The 18635-nt window shown below is 38.3% G+C and overlaps 1 protein-coding gene across 1 annotated transcript; it reads right to left on the bottom strand.

Moving 5' to 3' along the window:
* Positions 1 to 1100: 1100 nt before the first annotated feature.
* On the bottom strand, positions 1101 to 14844 carry shoc2 (SHOC2 leucine rich repeat scaffold protein). Its single transcript, XM_042484507.1, has 8 exons — positions 14788 to 14844; positions 9081 to 10149; positions 7134 to 7271; positions 6897 to 7027; positions 6393 to 6581; positions 5173 to 5295; positions 1972 to 2109; positions 1101 to 1259 (listed from the first exon to the last, which is right to left on the bottom strand). Exons 2-8 carry the CDS (start codon positions 9781 to 9783, stop codon positions 1101 to 1103), a joined length of 1581 nt encoding a protein of 526 aa, XP_042340441.1. The 5' UTR covers positions 9784 to 10149; positions 14788 to 14844.
* Positions 14845 to 18635: the final 3791 nt, after the last annotated feature.

Below are 18635 nucleotides of genomic sequence, written 5' to 3'. Positions count from 1 at the left end.
AAAAAAAAATCCAATATTGTGCATCCCTAATTCTACACTGTCACTACAGAATACTAAATTGTTTTTTATTGTATAGACTCACAGTCATAATTTATTACCCATTAGCAGCAAGAGGTGGTGTCCGTATCCACAGAGACTCTGCCCTCTGCCTGCATTTTCTTATGTTCTTCTTATTTTGTTGTGTTCCAGATGTTCCTCGGCACAGTATGCAGGTGAGGTTGGGACTTTATAAAAAGGTAAACAGGCCTGCACTAGTATGGCATTTTTTTTGATAGCGCTTTTCTAGTCATTTTGACCACTCTAAGCGCTTTCTCACCACGAGTGACATTCACCCATTCACACACAGTCATACACTGGTGGCCGAGGCTACTGTGCAAGATGCCGCCTGCTACTCAGTTTTTGACCTTTCATACACATTCACACACTGATGGAACAGCTATGTTGCTAACTTCGCTAGCTGGTGGCACAATACCTCTGGATAGTAAAGTATCCAGTTGTAAATGGAGGGGTTTGTATCAGCATGAGAGACTAACCAGCAGTAATAAGCCATGTACACAATATGTTTTTTGGAAAATGTTTAACCTATATAAATTCATTTGTTTACAATTTCGAATCTTTTTGAGTGTTTTCTTATTTTTAGACTGGTCAACTAATCTACACTTGCATTTTAATGTCAAGGAAACTAGTCTTTAGGAACACACCTCGCAGTGACTAGGTGTCAAACCATGGGCAGCGTGCATCCAAGAGGAAGCTGAGCAAAACGCAGACACAGCGCCAAAAACACGCAAACCTGGCGAGGCAAAACACCAAGTACATAAAGTTCCCTTTAAAACAAAATTAATCTATACTGGTGATGGTGTTTACAACAGTAATTCCTGCAGTCAGTTTTGAGAGCATAATGTACCAAATTACAAGATTGTGGATTAGTCAGACACATAGTAAGAACTTTCATTTCCACTTGTGTTTTAGACACACTGAGTCCAGTTCACCCACAATGACGCATCCCAGGTTGAGCTCTGGTACCTTACCATCACTGAGAACACTGCCCTTCGACAAGCAAGAGTAACATTTTTCAAGCCCTGAACACATTAACTTGCATGTTACTGATCTACATAGTTGAGGGTTTGAGGGAACTGCTTACCAATCTCCTCTGGGAGGTGCTGAAGCAGGTTCTCCCCCAAACCAAGGTGAGTCAGGTTGGTGAGATGGCCGATGCCTCTGGGTAACGTGGTCAGCTGATTATTTGTCAACACCAATTTCTGATGAGAGAGAGTAAGACACAGTTTACAATGTGCTCTAAAGATCTGCAGGAACAAGAAATGTATGAACCAATCGCATAATGTAATTAGAATCAAACCATTTTATATCCAACACCATAGTCCTCACAGAGAAAAAACTGTGGATCATCATGTAACAGGGTAGACAGCATCTGATCCTTAAAACTTCAATTATTTGTATATATCCAGGGATTGGGCTCTTAGTCGTTTTTTATGTTTGCTGTAATGACACTACATCGGTTTCAGCAGCTTTTAAGCCACTAATTCAGGACTGAGTATTGTTGATGCCCAACTGTGGTTTTGCTGTCTGATTCAGGTTCTCGTGAGTTCCTGGTTCTCATTACTAGTCTGTTGTTTGAGCAAGAAAATCAGAGGCATGCCTCGCTATCTGCTGCACTGTAAGATACTACAAGTGAAGTTGCCAATTTTTTCAAGTTCACTTACAGGTCTCCTTAGCAATGAGCTAAAAATAAGCCTTACTAAATGCCTTTAAAAGCAAGTCGAAGCAGCTAGGACTTAGGCAGTGTGAACTAAAAGAAGGATAAAAACATTATGGAACGTGTCCCTGTAATTATAATAATTGTTGTTTCCCATAGCAACAGATACAAATCAGAAATCACAAGATACTGTAAAAAAAGAAATATAGACAAAGCCAAAAGTATTATGGAGAGAAACACATTGCTGTTTACCTTACCTGTAAATCTTTAAGATAAGCAATTTCGTTAGGTAGAGATTCCAACTTGTTTTCCTCTAAGTCGAGTTCCCGTAGTTTTCTCAAATTCCCAATACCATGTGGTAACTTCTTGAGCAGATTATTGGACAATATTAACACCTGTGAAGACAGCAGCAGAGTTTCAGGTCCAGAGTTACATCATGACATATAATAATGCAATGTTTCCTAACATTGAATTATTGCATCTTTTTCAAATGATATCAAACAATCCATGAAGAAATTGGAAAATTTTGACTCAGGTAAAACTACTACTCAAACTGAACTGCTCCACTTCTATTTCTGTTTAACAATAACTAAAACATTATAAAAACAGGTGTGTTAAACATATTTTCAGAGCCCCATTTTCAAAACTTGAAGGTTTCTTTAGTTCTGAGGAAATATGTCTGTGCAGTAGTTGTGCTTTTTAACCTAAACCGAAATTTCATAACATGAGTAAGAGCTGCTATGTTAAACCCTATGGCTATTAGGGATGGGCAAGGGGGCCCACCCGCGGGCTGTAAACACAGTAAGATTACATTGTGCTATAAACAGAGCAGCCATTCAAAGCCAATACTTGTGCTTTGATTAATTTTGACCATTTCAAGATACAACCACCACAGCAGGTTCTATAACTTTGTATATCAGAAAAACAAACAAACATAACTTGTCAGAAAAAGCAGAACTCACCTATAATGGTTTAGGATTATCCATAAATCAGTAATATTCCAACAAAAACAGTTTTGATACACTCCCAGAGGTCCAGATGATCGAATCCAGTAAAATATTTAGTCCAAGCACATTTTAACACCAACAAATATCCAGGGAAGCCCGGAGCATCATTTTAGACTGTCCGGTAAATGTACAATATTTTTGCTGTATTTTCTGTAATATCTTCAGATGCATGCATGCAATGTAGAGCTGGGCGACATGGCTTAAAATCAATATCGCAATATTTTAATACAATAATACATTTTATACACAATATTTCTAAATGTCCTTAAAACTAACCTTAACTACTAAAATAAAAATATTGAATGAAGTGCAGTTACAATAATGTTAAATAAAGTAAAATAAAGCTAAAGTAGCTACTGACAAATAATTAAGTTGAATACACTGCTGTTATAATAACATATAATGAATAAGAATATAAAAAATTTATACAAGGTACTTTTATAATGCAATTTTAAAACAAATTGTTATAACTAAAATAAAAATGGACCCATGGTGATTTTATTTTGAAGGACCTGGTTTGTCTCAGTCCAAAAATGTCCATGTTTTTGCTGTGGGCTTGAAGCCTCCAGTCAACAGTGTGTTGTAAGCATTAGCAGACAGTTAAACCGACACCGCAGCATCTTTAACCCTGAGGATTCACTCCCTGTAAGCTGGCAACAATATTTGCAAGTCGCACTGGTGCTCCATGGTCGCAAAATGTGACTGAATAGTAGCGATTCGAGCTCTGCAGATGAACACGCCTCACCTGCTCACAGTACCCCGACTACCACTCATTAAGTTCACTGTAAGCTGGCAACAAACTACTAGCTGTTGAGATAATATATTAATAGTATTTGCACATATATTAATAGTATTTCACAGTTGTGCTCCAAAATGTGACTGGAGTCCTGCAAAAGCCCTGCTTTATCTGTCTGTCTGTATGTCTGAGTGAGGCAGAGAGCTGCAGGAGAGAGCAAGAGAAACAAAACGCCAGTGGCTCATAAAAATGACACATTTTATACCCGATGGTCATGACAAAGTCCATTTTATACATCGCACGAGGAACAAGCCGCAATACATCGAGTATATTCGCTATATCGCCCACCGTAAGTACCCATTTGCTTCAGCGTGTGTCTTGGGACGTTATTGCTTATATCATGCACATATTACTGTATATTTTGACATAAATAAGATGTAGTTTGAACACATTTTGTAAATCCCCTTTCCCTGTTTGTTTCACTGGTCAGTCTGCCGGTATAAACTGACATAAACGTCTTTTCCTCTACAGCTCTTGTTTTTACTATTTTTTATGCAAAATGTTTGTGCACAAAGTTACCAAAAATACTTTATAAGGTGTTTACGCTGCTGTTACTCCGAATGAGTAATACTGATAGTGTTTCAGTAGAAACACCATCAGTATTACTCAGTGAAGCCCAAACTTATGACTGCACATTGAAGCATTCAAAAATGGCATCCTTTTTAACCAAAACATGTGACCATGGTTACCAAGGGTCCTTTTGGAGTCTCCAAAATGTCCCTTTTTGGAAACTCCTTGACATACTCTTAGAAAAACCTGTGTAAAATAGTAATTTTCTGTAGTATTGTTATGAACTTTCAGCTTGGATTATACTATGGTCCCACAGTGAGTACCAGCTAATACCTGCCAGTTACAGTCATCTGCAGCATCTTTTTCCTAGAAATAACATTAGGGGCGGATAGAAAACGTTTTATTTTAGTGTGTTTACCCTTATGTAACTCAATGACAAATGCACTTATAGTGATTTGTCCGTCTTGGACAGGCGTTTTAGGTTCATTTTATAGGATTTTTTTAAAATGACTTCCATATTCAGTACTCAAGTATTCTATAAATTATTTTAGAGCACTTGAGTACTCACAAAAAAATGTAACGTATGATAGGAATGTAAACGAGTGTAATTTGAAATTGATTTATTGCACAACCAGGCTTCGACACACTACTGAAGAACTGTCTCCATGCTGCTCTCTCAGTTAGCAAGAGCTAAAACAGCAGAGGCTAACATCTCACACTGAGCCCTTTAATGGCTCCAATAAACTCCCACTGACACCAAAACACCTTAAATCTGTCCTGTTAATAACCATTTGATTAAGTTAGCTGTGTGATGCTAACAGTTAGCTCTGTTATTGTGTCCATGTGTGCAGATGGACTCCACCAACTGTTCCCCAGTGTGGAGCTCTGACTCCCACAGAAGTAAGTCATGTTCATGTGTGAAGTTGATTGGCAATTACTTTATATGATGAACCAAGGCTGACGTCCAAACGAGTACTCATTGCAATCCCTAAAGGCTATCCATGTTTGTTACACATTAGTCTCATGGATTTGCTCAAGGGTTGTAATGCCTGGATATAATGGCTCCAACACTTCTGTACCATTCTACTTCATCAGTTAACTCACTGAGTACTACACTTTCTACTATGTGTAGATGCAAAACTCACCTCAAGAGAGACTAAACCACAGACATCCTCTGGGATCTTTGTCAGCTGATTGGTGGCCAGGTTGAGCTCGACCATGCTGGTCCACGTGCCAAAGTCCAATGGCAGAGAAGTTAACTGGTTGTCCTGACAAAGACAATAGGATACCTTTATTAGCAAAATAAGTGACAATTCAGAGGGTCAACACAAAGACAGTGCTGTCCAAGAGGCTGAGTCGAAGTGTACTATGCCAGCTGTGTTACCTGGCACCAGGAAAAAATGTTTTCAGTGGAGACAAATTGTGACAAATTGAATGTTTGTAATACCTGTGCAAACTTTGACAGAGGTGCTGTTCAGACAGCTTTAGTTCTGAACAGTTGAGATTAACATGAGCAAATAGATGTTTTTTTTTAAATGCACTTCCACTCTACTGTGTTGAAGGTGTTAAATCAAAGTGGCAACACTGACAGTTAACACACATTGCAAATGCAGTCATTTATTTCAGGACGACTTCATCTGGCTTTGACAACACACCCCACCTTCATGAATGGACACTCCAAGAAGTACGCACAATTTAGCATCTTTGAATGAATCACTGGACCTTGATATGTTTTAAGTGTACAAATATAACCGTCTAACCAGCTCTGTTGTATTTTAAATTTAGCCAAGCCAACAGTGCACAATACTGAAGACCTACAAAACAATGAAGACAGCGGACTTAACTTGATTTACATTCTTTACTACTTGTGATGTTTTTAAAATTTAAAACTTTTATATTACCTCTGAGAGTGCATAATTTTTGTTTCTGACACAGCATAGCTCAGGTATGATAAGAAGGTCCAATTCAGTCTCACATGTTCCCACAGGTCTTTTTCACTGAAGATATTTTGACATGTCACAGCAGGAAATTTACAGGTATTAAAAAAATAATGACAGCTGAATTCTATTTAGCTGCTTTAGTCTCAGGGTACTTGTATATTGCATACTGGCTCACTGTGACTGCTTACTGGGACACTTGAATAGAACAGAGCCATCGTTAAACTTATAAGGAAAATTATGATTAGTCCAAATGTCTGCTTTGAAAAAGGTTTATCAGTCACAGACTTAGATTATCTGTTGACGTTGCAATCACACCTGACTGTCAAAAATTTGAATATCAAGCAAATCAATTAAGAGGGCTTTTTCAAAAACAGCAGACCTAAGAATTCATATCACTTATTTCACAGACAAACATGCATATATACCTTCATGTTAAGCTTGCTTAACACTCTGGCCCTGGAGAAGATACCAAAGGGGATCTTGTTGATGCGGTTGTGCTCCATGTTAAGGGAGTAGATGGTAGAGAACTGGGATGGTCCACCCACAGGGTATGACTGGAAGCAGTTCCTCGCCAGTGTTAGACTGGTCAGGTTGACCAAGCTTGACAGCAAGCCCTGGTCAAGCACAGCGACAGACATGACAGAAAACATATGATCAGGACAGGACTCTATCACTATTGTCTATTATTTATCACTCTGGATCTACTGGTAAACCTCAGACAGAGTATACATTTTAGAGCACAGGTATAGAGGGTTCTACTTCTACTAATATGAATTTGTTGTTTGTCAATTTGCTTTTGCATTTTCAAGAGCATTACAGTAAATAGCTGATGTTAGTATAAAATAAATTAAGACTGTGGGTGATGATTATTATCATAATTTGTTATTATGTAACAATTTAAATGACCTGATATTTTTGGTTCCACTTACCTCCGGCAACACCGAAATGTTGTTGTTTTCGAGGTTTAGCTCCTCCAGTTCTCGACATCTGGCTAACGATCTGGGGATGGCTGACAATCTATTGTATCGTAGACCTAAGCGATTTATGCTTGCTAGGTTGCCTACAGGGACAGAAGAAAAATGTATTGTAATGTGCAACATTTATCAAATCTAGTTGAGCCACAGACAATAAGTCTGCTTCTGAGTCCAAAAGAAAGCTTAAATTACCTATAGTCTCTGGGAGGTCCAAGAGCTCATTGTGCTGCAAGTCAAGGTTGGTTATCTGTGTGCAGTTCCCAATCTCCTTCGGTAGGTGTTCCAACTGGTTGTGGGCAACATCCAGAGTTATGAGGTTGCATAGCTCCCCTGCAGAAAGAGGCACACCAAATTCAGATATTCAGCTAATTTAAAATGAAAGCACCTTCAGTTACCCACCCTCTGCTGTACTGAAGATATTCATTTATTTTCCTCATTCTCTCCTCAGAAAATCTGAATAGCATTTCTGCTTACCTTAGAAAAACCTATTAAGTTTTATTGCCAAACTCTCTCTTTATCAGTCCCTCCAGTATTTCATGGGCTGTTCTGGGGATTGTTACAGCCTTAAATGCCGAATTTCACAGTGCTTTCCTAACAAAGTTGCGATGCATGTATGCATTTCTTTGTGATGAAATTGCAGGGGCAAGTGAAAGTTGCAAAAATAGTTGTGATGCTGTCATGGATTCAGTGTCTTTGATGATTCAGTGTTTCCAACAGAATCAGGTCCAATTTGTGATGGAGGGGGACATCAACAGCTCTCCTGCTCACCCTGTCTGACAGCAGAGAATTATATCGTCCCTAATGTCATATTTTGCCACTTGGGCAGAAACCCTGCTGCAGCGGTTAATATCTTACGCCGTAATGGCTTGACTCTGCAATTTAACCTGTTAATAAGCATTGGGTAACATTAGCTGTGTGATGCTAACAGTTTGCCCTGTCACTGTGAGCGAGACTCTGTCCAAAAAACAAAGCTTCGCTGCCACAGCAGTAGTCTCATAATAAACACATACAGAGAGACAAGGAGGGGCTTAGTGAATCAATACACTGAGTACAGCTCTACAATGAGATTTTACGTGTTTTAAATAGCAAAGTTTGTGATAAAGTCACAGAGATTAAACAAATTTGCAAGGTCACCAAGAATGCACATGACTTTACAATTAGACATTTAGATTCATCACCTAAAAATTTTAAACAGTAATATCTCAAGAACACATTTTCATGGACAAAATCTCAAAATGTTTCCATTACTTTTTAAAAATCAATCATATTTTTTTCTGCATTTTCTTGTTTATTTACCATCACATACCGTTTTTCATGTTCATGTTCCCTCTCTTTTTCTTACTTTTCTGTACTGAAAGACTTAATCAGTAGCCTTATATCTACTTTATCAACTATATCACTGTAAAAGTTAGACAAATCAAGTGCAAAATATAAATATAAGTATGTATGTTTGACCAATTCAAAAAGTTTTACAGCATAATGTTTTTTGTCCATCTTCTGCTGGGATCAGGATAATTCTTTTTTGGGGGGATCAAAGGTAACCTTAACCTTAATCTTACTAAAAAGTTCTGAACAACATTTACTGAAAGTTTGATCCAGATCAAAACCAAGAATGGGTTATAAAATCGAATCCAATTTCAGAATCCTTTTTCTCTATTGTTTAGATTCAATCCAATCCAAAAACCTAAATCTGATTAGATTACTTCCTAAACTGTGTCCACGAGATTACTGTAACAATTAATTTTATTACCAAAGATTTGCACGACTTTTCCAAAAAAAAATTTCCAGTGATTTTTACGAATTCCGTGACATTTCCACACCTGGAAAATGTGATTGTGAAATTCCATGACTTTCCAGGGTTGCAATCACTGTGGGAACCCTGAAGGGTTGTGTACTTGGCCATTAGTGCTAGGACCAAGAGCACCAAGAACAAGACTGAATAAGATTTGCAAAACACATTATAAAAAATGACGTGTACTCTAGCTTGAAATTAAAGCTAGCTTAATGCTATAAGCCTAAATGTAGTTGACTGTCTCCCACAATTATATGATTTCTAGCAGCCACAAGGCAAAAGCCTGGCTTGTTGCCGAGCCTAATTTGGAGGAATTTGTCCAGTATTTACACATAAGCTTTGCTCACCTATCTCTGCAGGCAGCTGTTTAATCTTGTTCTCACGAATGCTGAGCATAGTGAGCTTGGATAGGTTTCGGATGTCTTTCTCCACTGTTGTGATGCGGTTGAAGCGCAGGTACAGCGTGGTCAGAGACGTCAGCCGGTAGACAACAGCCGGTATCTCTCTCAGCTTGTTGTGCCGGAGGTCGAGCATTCGAAGCTTCTTGAGGGAGTCCAGGGAGTCAGGCAAACTGGTCAGGGAGTTCTCGCTCAGTGCCAAAGTGACCAGGCCTGATAGGCAACCCACCTCAGCCGGCAGGCTCTGCAGCTTGTTGCTGTATAAGTAGAGTTCAGCCAGCTGCGTTAGCTCCTTTATGGAGGTGGGCAGCATGTGAATGGACCGTTTCGATAGGTCCAATCGCATCGAGTTCTCCTCCCGGCACTTGTTGAGCTCTTTGATCACCTCGGCATTGCTGGACTTCTTGCGTGTACCTGGTGCCGGGTTTGGCCGCTTTATCGTATTGTCAACAGAGAAGGCAACACCCGGTGTTGAGCTGCTGGTGTCCTTCTTTCCTTCTTTGGCATCTTTCCCTTTGGTCTTCGATTCTTTGCCACCATCCTTGACTAAGCCAGCTAGAGCCTTGGCCTCCTTTTCCCTTTCTTTCCCCGCTGGACCACCTTTGGGGTCCTTTTCTTTCGAATCTTTTTCTTTTCCTAAAGTACTACTCATGTCGACGTTATCGAGCCTCCTGCAGAGTTGCTCATGGGAGTCTCTCTTGTCAGGTTACTTATTGGGGGAAAAAGGAGACACAGATAGCCAAGGAGGCTTTTAAAGAAAACATCCCTGTGCAAGCCCACACGTCTATGATTATCCTTGAAATAAAGGCTTTGTGATCCAAAGGTTTTTTGGTTACTTTTGATACTTTGTTCCTTTGTTAAAATGCCATGTGAGAAAAAATCCTTTGAAGTAGCTGGACTGTGGCACCCATGGGCCACATGCTTAAATGTTTGAACTGCATACAATCCCAGGACCTTCGGTTAGGTTCATTCAGGCTGCAGAGGTCATCAAGGTTTTTTTAATCCCCTCGAAGATTTTCTGTTAGGTAAAAGAAAAAGAAAAAGAAAATTTTGTTGACATTTACAGTTTCTTTTTCACACTTCATTAACACTATCAACATTTTGAATTTCAACTGATCAAGTTTCTGGTCTTAATATTTGTCACTCAATAATAAACAGTTCCTACGCCTCATCCTTTTTGTTTTCTGCCAATTCACAGACAGAAATAAAACTGATTCTGGTTCTGTTCAAAAATAATTTTCACCATTTTTTTGACCTCAAGCATCCAAAAGTTGTTACATTTCCTAATAAAAGAGGACACTGCTCAACACAATTTAGAGCAAAGTGGTCTTAATGTGATGAACATAGATCAGAGTCTGCTTCTACTGTTAGAAAATGACAATAAGCTGCCTTTACTGGTCACATTAAGTCAAATGAACAGTGATTATTATAAGAAAAATAATAAAGTCCTGTATTTCCAATATAGATATTTCAACCAACCGGACAAATGGAAGAAATATGGGATTTTTAAAATCACCAACTTTAAATAAAAATTCCAAGTTACAAAGGTAGCAATTTGATGTGTGTACTAAATGATTAACCACACATTTTACTGTGTGCCTCTTAAGCCTCATGCATTAAATGATGGTGCTACTATGCAAATGTTACAATGTTTTTGTTTGTGTTTTTTAGGTGGCATCTATATTAAACTGATTTGACACTGCTAAATATGTTGGGTGGATAAAAGTGTATGAAATGTTACTAATATGTCTTTGACAAATTATCATTTAAACTTATTTTAAGTTGGAAATGCTGTAGGCTAAGGGTGTAAGCTGCATAATACAGAAAGAAATACACACACACACACACACACACACACACACACAAAATAAAAAAGGACCCTTAATACCTTGATAATATCCCTACTTGTTCATGAAAATAAAAATAAACACTTCAACAGGTTTGGTGGGTTGTCAGTACCACGATGTGCCAGTCCAAGCAAATTTGTTGAATGTACCAAGCATAGCCTCACACCAACTTACTCCTACTAAACAAACATGGCCCAGCGGGTGTTGACATTACTGTAAGCCTGCAGCCCCACCTAAACATGCATTCAGCCATTAAGCCATCACCTATAAAGTCTGTAACACAACAATCACGTTGAATGTATACATCTCAGAGACATCTAGACAAAACTCTTAACTCTTTAGATCTTAACATGACAAACTACGCCAGCAAGTCTCTGGCGGCAAGTCTGTTTGGTCTCTGTTGCTGTTGTTCCTCTGTGTAAAGCTCTCTCGCACTATAGTACTGGCTAAGTCATGGCAAAAAGAGAGGCAGGTTTGGCTCAGGATCAGAGCTAAGTGAAAAGGTTAGCACTGCTGAGCATAATCTTTAGAAGTGGCCTTCAAAGCATGAAGTCCCCACAACAACAGGTCATATGACCTTTTGGGTAAAAGAAATGTTAGGTCAATAGCAGCACCCCTAACATGACAGAATGCTCGTCAGTGTGTTCTGTAAATAAAAAAAAAAGAATCTGCCGCTCTTACAGACCATCGTTAATAAGAGAGTGAATGTCTAACACTGGCTGTCATGGGCATGCCCGTGTGCAAAATAATTATTAACATAAAATGAGAATAACCAGACCGGCCCAACTGATGGGGCCATCTAAACCAAACTGTGCAAGCAACTACCTTTTATGGTTGTACTTTCCAAGTCCCTGCCCTGGTACATCATACAGTTTATAACAAGCTGCATGTAAATGTTATGGATTTATCTCTGCATCTAAAGACTTCTGCTTCAACCTAAGAAAAGACGAAACAAAAAACAGAAGAAAAGTTTAACATCCAATTAAGCAAGTTCACTTCCAAGTTACTTTTCACTATTTGTAAAGATAGTTATGCCTATTATATCAATATTGCATTTTTTAGTAAGGAAATCGAGCTTAGAAGCCCATGCAGGAACTCTTGGTCATTGTTTGGCCAGGTCATGTGAACTAAAATATTACCCAAACCAAGGCAGACATACTCTTACTTAAATCTTTGAAACACATGCAGAGGTTTCTGTAAAACACCACAGTAGTTTAATATAGCGTTTACCAACTGGAGGGTCGCAATCTAAAGGTCATTCTGAATGGAGTGCGAGTGACTTGCGAACATGTCAGATTTGTAAAAAAAAAAAAAACAAAAAAAAACATCTTATTTCTAAGTGAATTTTAAAACACAAAGATTTATTTTGAATTGCTGTTTCTGTTTATTCTTGCTGTGTTTTCTTTCTTTGTGCTCTGTAATATAAAATAATATATAAATCTTATAATGTATGGACCTTGAGCTAATGACTAAGGAAAAATCTGGACCCCATTGCTGGACCAGGCGGGAACCACTGGTTTAAGATCTATAGTAATAGCGACACTACAGAACCAGGGGTTCACAATGCTTAGTTACTTTCCCATCCCTGAGAAGTTTAAGTTAGCACCCACTTGTTGTGCATGAATGTAATGAATGGATAAATTGAACAGTATAGGCAAAAGGTAAAGAATTTACAGTGATGTAAACAACCCATTAGATTTGCTCAAAACAGCAGAATCACAAAAGATGCCTTATTGATGTACATTGGCCAAAATCATTGATAATGTCAATTCAACAGACAAGTGATCCAGCGAGGAAAAAACTTGCAAACATGTAGTGACTTCCATTCAAGGTTGCAATGGTATGAGATTTTTACAGAAAGATAAACATCTCAGAAAATATTGCAGTTTCACAGTATTACAGAATGGAATGAAACAGAGGGTTTAGTTTTTATTGAACAAATGCTTTATCGTCTTATATTAGACTTGAAACTATTTTTTAAAATGGAAGTATGTGTAAAAAGTCCCCCTTGTGAGAGTAACCAAAACAAGGGTGAAAATTTCTATCTAACTGCATGTTTTTCAATACAGTTAATAACAAATTGCACACTTTATTTTAATTGTCAACTTTCACATCACAGTATACCTTAAAACCAGAATATCGCTGCAACCCTAGTTCCATTAAATTAATACAACTCGTTTAGTAGATAAAAATGAGAATCAACTAATATACAGCTTAGGAGGGAAGCTAATGCATGTCCATCAACACTAATAAAACACCATCATAAAGTGCTGATACACACTTGGACTTCATGGCACTTGCAACCCACATAGAGACAAATGAAGTTTCCATTAAGGATATCTTGGGTCCATCTGGAAATGCTAGTGCATTTAGGCCTGAGCAGAACTCACTGCTATTGTTGTGCTTTTGTTTGGCATTTACAGTGCCTTTTTAATTGAATAAGAGAAGCATTGATGTCTGCCAATCAGAGAATACAATAAAATATGTGTGTGAGACATATGTAACAAACTAGAGTGCTATGATTTTACAAAACGCACTACAGACTCGGCTTCAGGAAATATATAAAACCCAGCTTCTGCGATATTATTGCCTGACAGTGTGCTACTACTGCAGATAAAGAAATAACAAACCTAGAATAACCTGGCCTGTCTGTGAAAATGGTTTATCTGTGTAAAAATTAAGGGGGAAATGGAAAACCAGAGGTGAGGTGGCAGCTATCAGCTAACATTGCTACAACTCCACAGGACGCAGCTAGCTTGATGGCTACGTGTGCCAATGACAAATCCGTGGAAACAGATTACCGACAAAGCGGTAGCAGGTCGGGAAGTCAAGTCGAGATTAATTAATTTACATAATATGGACACCTAGAGAAAACAGGGCAGGCTTGGTACCACTGTTTTCATTATTGGTTTGACAATATTACCTTGACGCTAACAGTAACACAGTTATGCTAAGGCTACGCTGACTGTTACACCAACACCGAGTTGCTAACTTACTGTCGCGAGGCTCAAAATGTGTAATGTAAGCTAGACCAGCCTTGAAAGTGAATGAAAGAAAATACATACGAAGCGACTTATCTTCAACGACAGGAAAACACACTGGATACGCCGAGTAAAACGACTGACAACAAGGCAGGAAATAAGAGCAGCTAACGTCAAAGCAAACGTCAGTTATGCTAACTTGCTAACGTCAGCTAGCGAGCAAGTTAGCCCGCCAGCTCGCAGTATTTTAGCGAGCGCTATTCAGAGTCAAACAAGAGCGCAGTCAGTAAGAAATAACACAAACGACTGTTTATACGCTTTCAATGGATGTCGGATCACTTATAAGTACTCACAACCAGCAGTTAGCTTTATGTTTAGCGGAGCTAACTGTGTGTAGGCCCGAGCGGAGCGGCTGTCGGACCGACCCGTCCGCCGTGAGTCCGACCGAGAGAGGGGGGAAATCTCTGCTGCAGCCAGCTGAGCGCCATCGGGCAGCAGACACCCGAAGAGCACAGCCGGTGAAGGCAGTTTATATCTCAGCAGAGCGGCCGCTTAAGGCACACAGGGTGCGAACTAAAAGTAACACAGCACATAAGCCCCGTTCCTGTGTTGAATATTAGCCGAGGAAAAAAAGAAAACACTGTGAAAAACAGCGGCCATTCCGGAGCTGAACAAAAGAGTGCGTTCGTACTCACCACCGCAAAATGACACTTTTACGTTACACGGGCCGCAACAAGAGGCGGACGAGTGTATTGTGCCCTGGGTGGTGTGAAACCGTCCCGTGTGGGTAAAACGTCCACTGTTAATGTGATAATATAACTGTTTTACCTTCAGAGGTGTGACTCCGCCATCCTTGCTGCTTCCTCCTCTTTTCCTACACTGCTGCTCTGCTCCCCTCCCTCCCCTGCCACCAAACTGCGTCATTCGCACGCCTAACCAATGCTATCACGAGACTTTGAAATACAATCACATATTCCTGGATAAACATTTGCCTCATTAACATATATCTGACACCAGTAAAGCGCTTGTATTTGTGTCACTGTAAAAATACCGAGACTAAGATTAATAATATTATTCCAGTGCATCAAGTTAAAGTCGTAGATTTAAAACATAATATATTTAAGGACCTCCTACAGCTATGATACTCAACCTACAGCCCGTGTGCCAAATCTGGCCCCGATAGGATGCCAGGTGGCCCACCAATCATTTTCAAATTCAAAAAAAAAAAAATAAGTGATTCATACTTTCATAGTGTTAGTAATGGTTACATAAGGTGCCAGAGTGCATACCACAGCATCAAAATAGAGGTTGTTTATCAAAAAAGTGTCAGTGGAGACCCCCAAAGAGGCCCAAGCTAAACCCCTGATGTCCTAAAATCCTAGAAATGCCCTGAAATCCTAGAAATGTCCTAAAATCCCAGATGCATCCTAAAGTCTGAGAAATATACAAAGTACGAGGTAGATTTATTAGTCATTTTTTTAAACAAAGTTTAAAATATGAAATTACAATATGCCCTTCACCCTGCTATATCTTGGGAGTTAAAGGATAAGTTGATTAAAATTGCCAGCTACAAAGAAAATTACTAAAATATACTTAAATATTCTACAACTGTAGAGACATGTATAGGGCTGCTGCGACTGGCCCTTGGCCCCCTGTCATTTTGCAAAAGTGTCCCCCTAGCAAAGCAAGTAGAGTATTCATGTTTTCTTTGATATCCCCATAGAAATTTCAGTTGGGCTACCTGATAAAAAATCTTTTATCCAGGTTATCCATCCGTTACTGAAAATCAAAAATATATAAATATGCAAATATTTTCATTTGAAAATTCTAAGGGGTATTGGTAAGTACATTGGTGTATTGTGGTAAGCATATTTTAAAATATGTAGGCCTGTGGTATGCTTATAATGTACATTGTTAATCTATGTATTGCAGTGTGCTTGTGATGTTTGTATGCACTGTGCAATTGTTGTATGTGTATTGTGGTATATATGTATTTTATTGTGCCCTCCATGTTTTTAGTGTATTGTGGTTTTCTTATGTTTGAAACTGTATTTTAATAGTAGCCTTCTGTAAGCTACATATAAAAGCCCAACTAGGGGCAAGAGTTGTAAATTAGCAACTATAAACTGTCTGTGCAACACATCAGTCTAATACTCTGTACTGGAACAATGTTAAATTACATCATCTGTGAGACGCCTCTCCTGTCTCACTGAAAACTCTATTATCAGTATATGTGTCTTGGGTGTTTCCTCATCACACTTGGATAAATTTAATATTTCACCACAACTGGCTTCCGAATTAACTGTCATTTCATAAAATCATGCCTGTGCTATGTACACACCTTAAACATAGATTCAAGATAAGCTTAGAGAACGTTTCCTAAAAACATAAGCCTTTAGTGTCAAACTCCTCACATCAATCACTCTGCACAGTGGAGCTCAAACATTACTGTAAAGTAACTATAAGCCAAACACAATTTTTGAGTAGAGCAGGACTTTAAATAAAAGTGCATCAGTATTTGCAGCAAGAACTCACATATGCAAAACTTTTCAGGGGTTTATATTGTTAAGTATTATATAGTTCTACTGTTATTATTAATGCATTATAATGATAGCATGTTCGTGTTTCAGCTTGTGGAGCTGGGGCAAATTATGAGAGGATGACATGTTTTTTAAAGGCAATGTAATTCTGTAATATAACTAGTTGCAGCTGTCAAAGAAATTTATAGGAGAGAACAATATTCTCTCCTAAAATACAATGCAGTAGAAAGTAACATTTGATGGAGGTAAAGGACAAGTTCCTTAAAATTATACATAAGAACAATAGGCTACTTAATTAAATGCTTCTACTTTTCATGGATGAATGATAGTGTGATACAATAACTGAAAGTAATATGCAATTTAAAATATGTACATCTTATACATTATTAGAGTCAGTGTAACAGAGTCAAACACTGTGATAGTGTGATACGTAATGAGTAATATGTTGCACTGCATTTTTTGTACTGTCTGTTGCAGTGTTTGTTGTTTGATGAAATGTTTTTTTGTATTTTTGTAAAACATTTGATGTCCTGACACGTAAGATAAATTATAGAATTATGTCTATCATTAAAGTGATATCTCATGTAATCTGTTATCACTAAACGTGCTAATTAAAACTCCACAAGGAGACTACAATGGCAGCAAATTAATTGTACTGTAAATGTGATTCCTGACAGGGTTCTGACTGTTTTTGTCGTATATGTCTAACTACATTCACGCCATAAAACGCGTCACTACAAAAACTGTGTAAAACTGTTAATTAAACAAACTAACAGTGTAAAAAGACAGTCACCATGGTGATGTTTTGGGTTGTGTTGTTCTGATAGCGGCCTGTAGATGTCAATGAAGCTATGTGCCTGAGACATGGATGTATAATAAATAAAGCGAAGAAGAACGTCACGTGATTCTTGAGGAAGCGTTGGCTTGACAACCGCTGTAATCCCCAATCCCTTCCTGGTGCTAAAGGTAGGATTATCAACAACCCAATTTTATAATCACTGTTTTTAATGTAACGTGTCCGCAAAACACAATGGAAAGACATTGCATTTGCCAAAAAAATGTGTCATTTTAGTCTGACATGTGCCTTGGTTGTTACGTGCTAAAGCTAGCTAGCTTTTGAGCTAACCGTTGGCTATAATGCGATGACATAAGGGGCCCGGATTTACTCCCAATCTTTAAATGAACCAACAGATCCAACGCTAACATAACCGGACATTAATAACCAACTAACGTTACATCAAAATCATGCTGAAACGGGAACAAATAACATAGTGACACAGCTAAATTTGACAAATACGCCACAAAGGCACTGATGCATTATTATGATTGTTTTCGTTAAGGATGGTTTCGTGTTATCTGTCTTGTATTGTCAAACTGATTGTGCTCTTATCGAAATATACCGCTTGATATGTAGCTAAATGATTTCACCCGGCTGCAAACCAAGTTGTGAAAATAAACTCACTATTGTGCGTTTTACTATACCGTTAATATGAGGTTCATGTGCATGTGAATACACATTATACGACATTAATTTTCTTATACTGCATACAAATGCCTTTCACAAGCTTTTTTGGTCTTTGAAAACTAAGCAAATTGGTTTTGATTCTTATGAAAACGTGCGGTTAAGGGGCAATGACCAACTTGGCAAGAAATGTCCCATACATTGCATGTAATGTTGCCATGTCTTGTTAGGTTGCCTGTTGTCATGTTTGTTTGTTTTTTAAGAAATCAAACCAATATGTTTCGGTTTCTAAGAGTTATACCAAGCTTGTACCCCAGTCTTCCCTCAATTTAATCTCTCTATTTACTTTATCTTATCTTTATCTTATTTGCTTTCTTGTAAGGGAGTAATGAGTCAGATCGCTATCAATTATCAACCAAGAAATACCGAATAATATTAGCAGCTATCTTGATGACCCCACAGTGTCACTTTTTTTTTGGTTTCTCTTTTTGAGCAGACATGCTTGTATTGACAGATATTAAACTGCTCGTTATACCTTGGTTTCGTGAATCTATGGCGATAAGACAAATGTAATAAACTAATATGTTTACCTTTCAGAAAGCACTCAGAAGACACAATGCCAGAAGTCAAGTCAATATTCAGAGAAGTCCTGCCTAAACAAGGTTTGTACCACA

Source organism: Plectropomus leopardus, chromosome 4 (genome assembly GCF_008729295.1).
Source record: "Plectropomus leopardus isolate mb chromosome 4, YSFRI_Pleo_2.0, whole genome shotgun sequence".
Taxonomy (NCBI): Eukaryota; Metazoa; Chordata; class Actinopteri; order Perciformes; family Serranidae; genus Plectropomus; species Plectropomus leopardus.
Note: the sequence above shows the minus strand (reverse complement) of the source record. Positions and strands in the feature narration are given on the sequence as shown.